Consider the following 10043-nt stretch of genomic DNA (forward strand, 5'->3'; position numbering starts at 1 on the left):
TATAAAGCAAATAAAAGGCTTTGTTCGCACATTGAGCTCACCTTTCATTTGGCACCTGTGTTCTGCCTCTTGCCTCTTCTCTCCTTTATAAAATGTGCTGAAGCTGGGTCTTAGCCCTAATCATCCCTATTTTCATTGTCAGGAAATGTCCTGAGTGCTGCTCTTCGATCACCGACAATCACAGATTTTACTGAGAGAATTCCCCCTCTCCCCTCAGTCAGGACGTTTCACTGAGTGCCCCCTTTTAATTACCAATGACTTTATCGAGGGGACCCCAACTCCCGGCGGCCCTCAAAAGGTCTAGGCCTGCACTGCTTTGTGGGTGAACACTGGCGGTCTGCAGGGTATAACTGCAATACATTGTGGATAAACAGGCAGCTTGTGGGGTGTAGCTGCACTGCTTTGTGGGTGAACACTGGCAGTCTACAGGGTGTAACTGCAATTCATCGTGGGTAAACAGGCAGCTTGTGGGGTGTAGCTGCACTGCTTTGTGGGTGAACACTGGCAGTCTACAGTGTGTAGCTGCAATACATCGTGGGTAAACAGGCAGCTTGTGGGGTGTAGCTGCACTGCTTTGTGGGTGAACACTGGCAGTCTACAGTGTGTACTGTAGCTGCAATACATCGTGGGTAAACAGGCAGCTTGTGGGGTGTAGCTGCACTGCTTTGTGGGGGAACATGGGCATCTTGCAGGGTGTCGCTACAATACATTGAAGTCAAACACAAACAGTTTGTGCACATGTTGGACATATCGGTTACTGTGCCCCTACGATGGAATGGAGATAATCAGGGTATCCAAGAGATGACTGTTGACAAGATCAACAGCTTTTAAACCCTTTGCTAAAGATAGCCCAAGGCTTGCCTTCACCATTATAATTAACTACCAGGAGTTCGAGCTATTTGAATATACTCACAGCACCAAGGCTGATAAGTGAAAAAGTATTTGTTGTTGTGAAATATAAATTAAATACAACTAGCTATTGCCCTAGCTCTTCACACCACATTAGCACACCAGGAAAATAAAGAATCTTTTGTAAAGATGCTGTTTATCAATTTCACTTTGACATTCAACAGTAATGCCGCAACAACTAATCCAAAAGCTGTCCCATCCTGGTCTGAAAACAACACTTTGTAATTGGATGCTGGACTTTCTGACAGAGTGACTACAGTCTGTCTTGAGACTCTACTCACTTGAGACAGGCGAGAATGCCACCTAACATCAGCTATACTGGCCCAGTTGAGAGTACTCTCACAAACTGCATCACACCTCAGAATGTCAGGCCCTCCAAAAATCAGCAGAAAGGCCCTCGCTGCCTTGTCTGTTGAACATATTCAATGACCACTGCATCCAGAGGGCCACCTGAGTGATCAGAGACCCATCCCACCCCTCCCACAGCCTCTTTGCCCAGTGCCATCTGGTAGGGGGTTCTGCAGCCTCAAAGTCAGAGCAGCGAGGCTTAAAAACAGCTTTTTTCCCCAGGCAGTTTCACTGCTGAATGGTCTGGCCCCTCCCAGTCTAAGACTAGGTCTCCTAAAAAGTAACTTTTCCCAACTCTGTACTGGAATCATAACCGTAACAAAACCCCATACCACACATTCAATACTGTGACTGCGATCTATTATTGCACTTCCTGGCCTATACAACTCATGTCTATTTGCACAACTGCATGTACATTTTTTATCCTGTATTTTTGATTGCATTTTTCTGTCTCTGTCCATGTCTTAATCTGTAAATTGTCAGAGTCAGTATTTAAAAAGTAATGTTTATATTCTGTTTATCACTGTTTTTCTTGCACCATGACCAACAAGATCATAATTTAATCTCAGATAGAAGATAACATCAAAGGTACTTTGATTTGATTTATTACTTTTAAAAATGTTCCTGCTATCAAGTGGCCAGTTCATTTCTTTTTCATTGTTACTTTGTGAAATTTTATTTATTTTCAGTAGGAATTGACATTAGAAAAATTGGTTTGTCAAACAGTAGTTCTGAGATGGTGTTAGTATGAGATATTAAGGACTGTGGTAACAACTCAATGGTTTGATCAAATTCCTTCTCAGTATTGTGTCTGGTCATCCTCTAAAATAATTTTTTCAAAATACTTCTCTCCTCCATTCACCCTTAAGGTAATCATCAGCATCACTGACCCAAAGCACAAAGTGAAACATTTACTTTGGTGTTTGTGTCCATTTCAATTTGGGATGCAACCCCATGTCAATGTGGGTGAAGCCAGAAGACATGGCAATGATGGCTGTGGGTGGATTGCAATTTCCACTTTGATTAAAGCTAGTATTGTTTAAAATATAAAGTAGTATTTCCTTCTGGTATTTTTTCATAATCACCTCTATGTCATGTAACTCATCTCTGTGCCTGTTAAGAAAGGCATAAGCTCAGGCCTTGCATAAAGGTGAGCCAATGGGTTTGTGGGCTGACAAAATTTATTGTGGTGCACCCCACCACTCCCAATTGGCAAAATCTATTGTGGGCATGTACATTGGTTGAACAATGAAACTGAAGGACCTGGTCAATAGTGTTTGAGGTTCCAGGCCTGTTGATGCGCATGCACTTTCCATCAGTATCAGAATGTGAACGTTGAATCAGCAGAGCAATAGTACATAAAATATTGCTATCCACCCAACATAATGGGAGTTCAAAAGAGGGCAAGTTGTTTTTGTGTCTGTGACCAGGACAGCAAGTGCTTGCGGTGTTTTGAGAGCCACAGTATCCAGGGTAATATCAGCATACTGTACCACCACAAAGGATGGACCACATCCAACAGGAGTAACTGTGGACACAAAAGGAAGCTGTCTGAAAGGGATGTCTGGGTACTAACCTGGATTGTATCCAAAAAAAACTCAGTTTCCCAACTCATTGTGGGATTAAATGCGTTTCTCAACTCTCCTGTTTCCACCAAAACTGTTTGTCGGGAGTTCAATAGGATCGATAATCATGGTTGGGCTGCTATAGTCAAAACCTTGGTCAATTGTGCCAATGCCAAACATTGGATTCAATGGTGCTAGCGCAACAGAAGGACTGTGGATAATGTGAAACATGTTCTCTGACGAGTCCACATTCACAGTCCTTCACACAGCTGGGAGAGTTACGGTGTGGAGAAGCTCCACTGGACTGTTGTGCACCCAGAGTGTAGCACGGAAGTGACGGTTTGAGCTCCGGTAACATGGCATTCCCAGGCCCACTACGTGTTCTAGATGGGTGTGTCACTGCCAAGGATTACCGAACCATTCTGGAGGACCATGTTCACCCAATGGTTCAAACATTGTACCTTGAAGGTGGTGCCATATATCAGGATGATAATGCACCAATACTCACAGCAAGACCTGTGACAGAGTGGTTTAATGAACATGATAATCAAGTTGAACATCTCCCATGGCCTACACAGTCACCAGATCTGAATATTATTGAGCCACTTTGGGATGTTTTGGGGGAACAAATCATAAAATGTTTTCCTCCACCAGCATCACATAGTGATCTGGCCACTGTTCTGCAAGAGGAATGGCTCAAAATCCCTCTGGCCACTGTGCAGGACATGAATCTGTCATTCACTAGATGAATTAATGCTGTATTGGTCGCAAAAGGAGGCCCTACACCATACTAATAAATTACCGTGGTCTAAAACTAGGTGTTTCAGTTTCATTGTCGAACCCCGGTATATGCATGATGGACCTGTCAGGGCAAAAGGCCGATTTTTAACCCCAGTTCAGCCCTGTGTAAACGTGTAATGAATGATGAGCAAATGTGCAACATGAACTGCCTACAAATACAAACGTTAAATAATAAGAACTTTTTATTATAGCATTGTTGGTAGTAACATTTATAATATCATACTTACAGCAAGTACATCAATATCCCTGGGAGGTATGATCATTTTTCTTTACAGAGACAATTAGTCGAATCTGGCATATTACCCAGATGCATGACTCCATTCAGAATGTATATTTGTGTACAGACATCATGCATCCATCCATCTTCTAATGGCTCATTTTGGTCTGGGTCACTGGAGCCTGGGGCTTATCCCAGGCAGTATAGGGCACAAGGCTGGAATGCTCCCCAGACGTCTTTAGTAATATTAACACTCCAGTCTCCAGTTTTTGGCTATATTGTAATGATTATCACATCATCTTGTATAACTACTGCCTGTACTGACACATAAAATACAATTATTTAATATTAGCTTCTAATGTTCACACCTGCGGCTGTAACTGGCAGTTATTTTAACCCTAGGGTTCTTATAACCGCTGTAGTTCACATCCGCTGCTCAGTTAAATTATTCGTTTGTAGCTGCTGGGGTGAGAAAGCTTAGCTGAGTTTGTGTCTGTAGGGTGAAGACTCAGGTTAACACTTGTGTTATAGCTTGTCTGTCCGTTTAATTAGTATTATTAAATATTTTTGTTAAACTGTTAAAATATAATTTCTGAGAAATGAAAAAATTGTTTTTAAATTGTTTTCGGCTGAAAAATGTGACCTCATCTTCTTAGTCTTACAGCCATGCTCCCTTCTCTGCTTCTAACAGAAAACATCTTCTCTGTGTTTTAGCGAGTGCTTTGAACATTTCACTCCTCGTTACTCTGGCTCAGGACATCAAAGGCCATCAGGACAGCCATGTCAGTGGCCTCTCCACCCAAACTGGAAGCCAGTTTCAGCTGGGACCCAGGACTGCCAGTGAAGGCCTCACCTTCCCACACCCTGCTCTTATTGAGACGCAGGTCGGTCTGGGTCTCCCCGACCACGATCACCCTCTGTGCCCCGGGGACACGAACTCGGAAATGCACTTGGGACTGCGGCTCCAGCAGGCCGCCACGGGGCTCGAAAAGCACGCAGCCCTTTTTCCACACCGAGTATGTGCAGGGAAACGGCGGCCAGCTGACGTCTGAGGAGCTGCGCAGCACGAAATCACACAGCAGACTGAAGTGCGGGCCGGGTGTGTTCTTGCCATAGAGCCCCAGTTTGTAGATGCCGGCCTTGGGCAGTGTGACGCTAAGCGTGACCTTGGAGTCAGTGTAGGTGAAGAAGACGTGCCGGAGCAGCGGCTGCGCTGGCTGCTTATGCTCTCTGGTGAGCACGGCGTGCAGATCCAGCTCCGGTGGGCTGTGGAAGGTGATGTTGCACTTGCCCTGCTGAGTGCTGATGATGGCCCCCGTGTGGCTGAACTTGGACAAGCCAGCATTGATTGTCCTGATGCCTGGTCCGCAGGAGGAGCTGAGGGACAGTGGGAAAAGTTGGTTGAGGTTGATGGGATTCCTCGTGCAACACAGCAAGAAGTTCCCTGCATTCTGAAAGCTCTCTTCGGTCTGCTCGTAGTCCCGAACAAATACAGAGATTCGGTAGAAGCCACGGTATGGGCAGACGATGTGGCAAGTGAGGAGGTCGGGCTGGATCTGTGTTGCTAAGCAACGCTTGGCCAGATTCTGGTCCAGGTCTTTATGGATCAGCTCGCAGATCATCATGAGGGGCCGGAGGGTGTGGAGCTGCAGCTCAAGTGCACCGGTTTCCACCATCGCTGGCTCGGCACCAAGGTTGCACAGTCCCAGTCCCAGGCAACTGGCACTGGGCTGCAGTCCCCAGGACTGGAAAGGGTTCTCAGGGAGCTCCTCCATGGGCTTGGGCTCGGGGCACTCCAGCAGGAAGGAGCAGACCCAGATGAAGGAGCTGGAGGAGCCAGAAGGACGTGCGAACACCATGATGTCATAGGTACCTTTGGTGGGGGGAAGCAGCCGCAACTGCATGCTCAGCTGGGTCACCGTTAGTAGGCCAAATGAGCTGCTGACATCACTGGGCTCTCCGCAGCCCTGCTGGCTAATCTGGTAAGTGAAGTCCAACGGACAGGAGAATCCCATGGACACAGTGGCCTCACCCCCCTCTGTGAAAACACACACAGGTGCTGCATAACCAAGTAGATATGCTATCAGAGACATGCTGAGCATTCACAACGTGTTCTTACAGCTTGTCACCACTTAGATTCCAAAAATGCAACTTTGGCACTGTCTACAAGGGGATAGAATCTGATATACTTGCAAGTATTTCCGCTGGAACCTAAGCTAGGTATATTATGTTGATTGCATACAGCACTAACTAGCTGTCCTGATGATTCTCACCAGTAACCAGAAGGGAGTGCCTGGGCTTCATGAGCTTCAGACCCAGCCTGTAGAACTGTGACGTCTTGAAGACCCGCTTCTCAAACTCCTCGAGGGTGATGGGAGTGTCCAACAGCTGCCATTTCTGCTCAGCCGGGTAGTGGGAATCAATGAAATCCTCAGGATCTGCCAGGAAGTAGAAGTCCTCGTACCTGGAAAATACATGATAAGGATACAGGTACAAACACTGAAGACGCCATTTACAGTTAACAGGCTTCAGGTAATGAATTAGTGTACTTGGAACACAAACCAATTTAATGGTATAACAGCTCAGTATCGCTGTAAAAGGTAAAAAGTGAACAATAATAATGATTACATCCACCAATGCCCATTTACAGATTACTTAATTTATGATTAATTCCATTGTTTTAGTTCAAAACCACTCTTTCTTTTCAGTTATTTTAGTCAAGAAAACCTATTGAAAGAAGATATATGGGTTGATATACAACAGGGATACAGGGCTGTTATGCTTCTACCTGAAAAAATAACTGTTGAACAATTTTTATGATTTAAGTATGGTAATTGCTGCTACTCGCCTGTTATATAGGGCAACACAAAGAAGAACCTAGTGGATGTTCTAGTGACACAAGCCTTGCCAACCTATTTTTTTTTTTGTGGTATCTCTGACGCGCCCCCCCCCCCCCCACCCCAAACCAGGAAAGAGGAGTTCTCTCACCTTTTGATGAAGGCCTTCTTCTTAATATCTACCTTTCCAGCTCCCCAACAAGCATCCAGCAGATACCAGTGTCCACCGAGTTGGACAGTATTCCACATGTGGTTGGATTCGATGTTCTGGTAGCTTTGGCCTTGCTGGTAATCAATTCCTTTTCCATGGCCTGGTACCTCCAGACACTCGATGCCCACCTCCCTGCAGATCCACATATAAACAAGCCAGGTGTACTCACACATGCTCAGAAACATGCTGGAGAATGACAGAGCACCCAGATAGGCGTTAACATACAAGCACACACAGCCCTTGATTCTTGGCATTTCAGCACTTCTGTCATTCATGTGTGCAGCAAAATCATATTTTATATCAAATTGCATCTTCTCATAACTACACAAACCGGTCATATGCTGGTAGATTCAGCTGTGGCTTTAGTGATGAACCAGTCATTCACCTGCACATCTCTTGGCAGATGCTGGAATACCCACAGCAGACACCCCGACCGGCCTCAATGACCTGCTCCGGCGAACACAGTTTCTCTGACAGGCCCAGATAGCCATCCAAGTCATACTCTGGGTAGAAAAATAACATCATGACATAATAATTATCCTGCAGACATGTCCTACTTCCAGTTAATTGATATAGGGCATCGATGTCGGTTCTGGTGGTGAAGAACTGACCGATGTTGTGGCACAGCCATACCCAGATGGCACGCAGTTTCTCCAGATCACTCTTCGCTTCTCGTGTGATGGCCTTGGTGATGGCCTGCACTGAGAAGACCTTCTGTTTCCTCAGCTGCACACACAAATGCAAATACAGACACAATAGATGCACTGCTTCAGTAAAAACCTACTTGTGCACATTTGAGGTCCTGTAGGTAAATATGTGTAAAAGACTAAATAAAAATGACAGGATCCTATAATATACAGTATTGTGCATCTCTGTTGAGGTAATAACAGTTATCATCTGTTAAAATACTTTTCCTTGCTCCTCACTTCTTTTCCTTCTTTAATCGCCTGAGTGTCCACTTGCTGGAAGACTTCTGTGCTGAAGAAAAGGTCTTTGCGAGTCTTTCTGCTGGAGTTACATGTCCTGGGAGTGCTGGGAGTACTGGGTGTCTGGAGCTTGACACTGGCCTGAGTGGGTTGAGCTTCCTGCTGCCGGACTGCAGTCTTCTTCAGCACTCTGGAGGCCTGTGTGCTGCTCTCCACTGACAGCTGCCGCTTGGCTAAGGGCCTTTGAGAGTCCTGTCCCTTGGAGGACCACTTTTCAAACACTCTCCGCTTAGACTGTACACCATCCATAGATAAAGAGTTTGTCTTGGCACTTTTGTTCCCCAATACTTCCAGTTTCCATTGCTGGTGGACCACCTCCATGCCCTGCTCAGTCTTCAGCAATGCCTGAGAACCCTCCTCACGCAGAACCCCAGATAGCACTGGTACCACACTGGTGTCGTGGGCTTCTAGGTCATGGCTACCTTGGTTCTTCTCTGGATGCGAACCCTCTGTCATCTCTGTGCTGTTGTTGTTGATGATGTCATTTTGTTTACATGGGTTGACGCTGCCATGAGTAAGAGGGAGATCGTAGGCCAAACAAAGGGACTTCGTTGGGTTAAGAACCTCCATAGTCATAATTTCTATCCCATGACCAAAGTCAACCTATCTTGTTACACCTGTAAACTGCAGAGAGATGGAGAACAAACTGGTCACCAGTGATATATAAGACTCAGATTGGCATCTTCGTGGTTCAATTCTTTTTCTACCAAATTCATGATCCCTCTGAGCTGACAGTATAAGGAAAATATGCAAAGATTACAACATAATATCCTGTTCTAAAATTACTTATATCTTTGATAAAATAGATAGGAAGTACATGAGATTACCAGTGTGTAAGGTAACAGTCTCAAGAAAGTACGATGGTCCTGTGATATATGATACCGGAAGCCCCGTTAGGAATAAAAATATGTTCAGTGAAGTTTTCCAACTGTATCTCTATCTGACTGCTGCACTGGGGGAGAGATGATAATGCTACAGCTGTTTCTCACTAAATCTAAATGTAAAATGGAAATGTACAGTAAAATGGAAAATCTTACATTTTATGTTTAATGCAACTAAACAATATAGAAAAGCACATTATTTCCAGTGATGTATCAACAGTGCATTTTTGACAGCTGAAAATAGCTTTTAACTACATTCTGATTTTAATTGTTTTTGTGTTGCCTTGAAATGTTTCCAGTGTTCTGTGCTCTCTGTACCTACTGTTCTACATCTACATACATATACCAATACTCTGGTCACCTTGAAAAGCATTTAACAAAAAAAATGTCTCATGGATATGAAATTATGACTATACTCAATAAAAGTAAAATGCAAAAAATCCTTTTAAGAGATTCATCTCTATCAGAGAAAAAAAAAAGACAAAATAACTGAAAGAAATGATCAGTAATAATGATACAACTATCCACAACAGGCTGAAGTGACCATACACTAATACATTTTTCCTGTTACTTCGTCATTGTGAAATCAAACGTACTGCTTTCTTTTGTTTAATGTGGTGTTTTACTATTGATTCCCTTTAATGTTCTGTCCTTAAATTAAGGCAGGAAGTATACTGAAACACCACAGGCTTTGTATATACCTAGACAGATATCCTTACCTTGTGGTGACGGCACATCCTACCAGTCTGTCCATGGGAGCCTGCAGTGTTTTCCTCCAATGTCACTCTAAAGTGTTCACCCGCTGTGCCCTTCGGCAGCCTTTATATGCTGTCTGGGGCCTGTGTTGTACCCCACTTGGGGATGACAGGCCTAAAAATACTACAAAGCAGCTGATAGCAGCCAGTGGCACAAGTTTCCACTACCCCAGGGGGGAAGGCAGGTTGTGTGGCAGGAGGTGGGGTTCTGGGGAAAAGAGGGGGCCCTTCCCAGGGAGGCTCAAGAGGAAGAGAAGTTTGGGATTTGGGAAAGGTCATAGGTATTGTTTACTGTGAGGGGGAACTGGGGGAGGGGGCATGGAGTTCCAAGTCAAATCTATTTCCCACTCCATCCTGTGATACTATCACAGCACTATCATGACAATATCAGAGCGCTATCACAGCGCTATCGCAACAGTATCATAGCCGTATGACAACGATATCACAGCTGTCACAGATCTATCATAACGGTATCACAGCATTGTGACAGCTGTATAGCAACATTATCAAAGCAGTGTGACAACTGTATCACA

At 44.7% G+C, this 10043-nt stretch overlaps 1 protein-coding gene and 1 long non-coding RNA gene across 2 annotated transcripts; one reads left to right on the top strand and one right to left on the bottom strand.

Moving 5' to 3' along the window:
• Positions 1 to 3787: 3787 nt before the first annotated feature.
• On the bottom strand, positions 3788 to 9785 carry ky (kyphoscoliosis peptidase). Its single transcript, XM_023795636.2, has 7 exons — positions 9475 to 9785; positions 7815 to 8498; positions 7500 to 7614; positions 7274 to 7391; positions 6829 to 7020; positions 6114 to 6304; positions 3788 to 5878 (listed from the first exon to the last, which is right to left on the bottom strand). Exons 2-7 carry the CDS (start codon positions 8448 to 8450, stop codon positions 4572 to 4574), a joined length of 2559 nt encoding a protein of 852 aa, XP_023651404.2. The 5' UTR covers positions 8451 to 8498; positions 9475 to 9785; the 3' UTR covers positions 3788 to 4571.
• On the top strand, positions 6255 to 8431 carry LOC140593614 (uncharacterized). The gene is made up of 2 exons (XR_011994026.1): positions 6255 to 6330; positions 6810 to 8431. It is a non-coding gene; the product is annotated as an uncharacterized lncRNA (long non-coding RNA).
• Positions 9786 to 10043: the final 258 nt, after the last annotated feature.

This window comes from Paramormyrops kingsleyae, chromosome 12, assembly GCF_048594095.1.
Source record: "Paramormyrops kingsleyae isolate MSU_618 chromosome 12, PKINGS_0.4, whole genome shotgun sequence".
In the NCBI taxonomy this organism is placed as follows: Eukaryota; Metazoa; Chordata; class Actinopteri; order Osteoglossiformes; family Mormyridae; genus Paramormyrops; species Paramormyrops kingsleyae.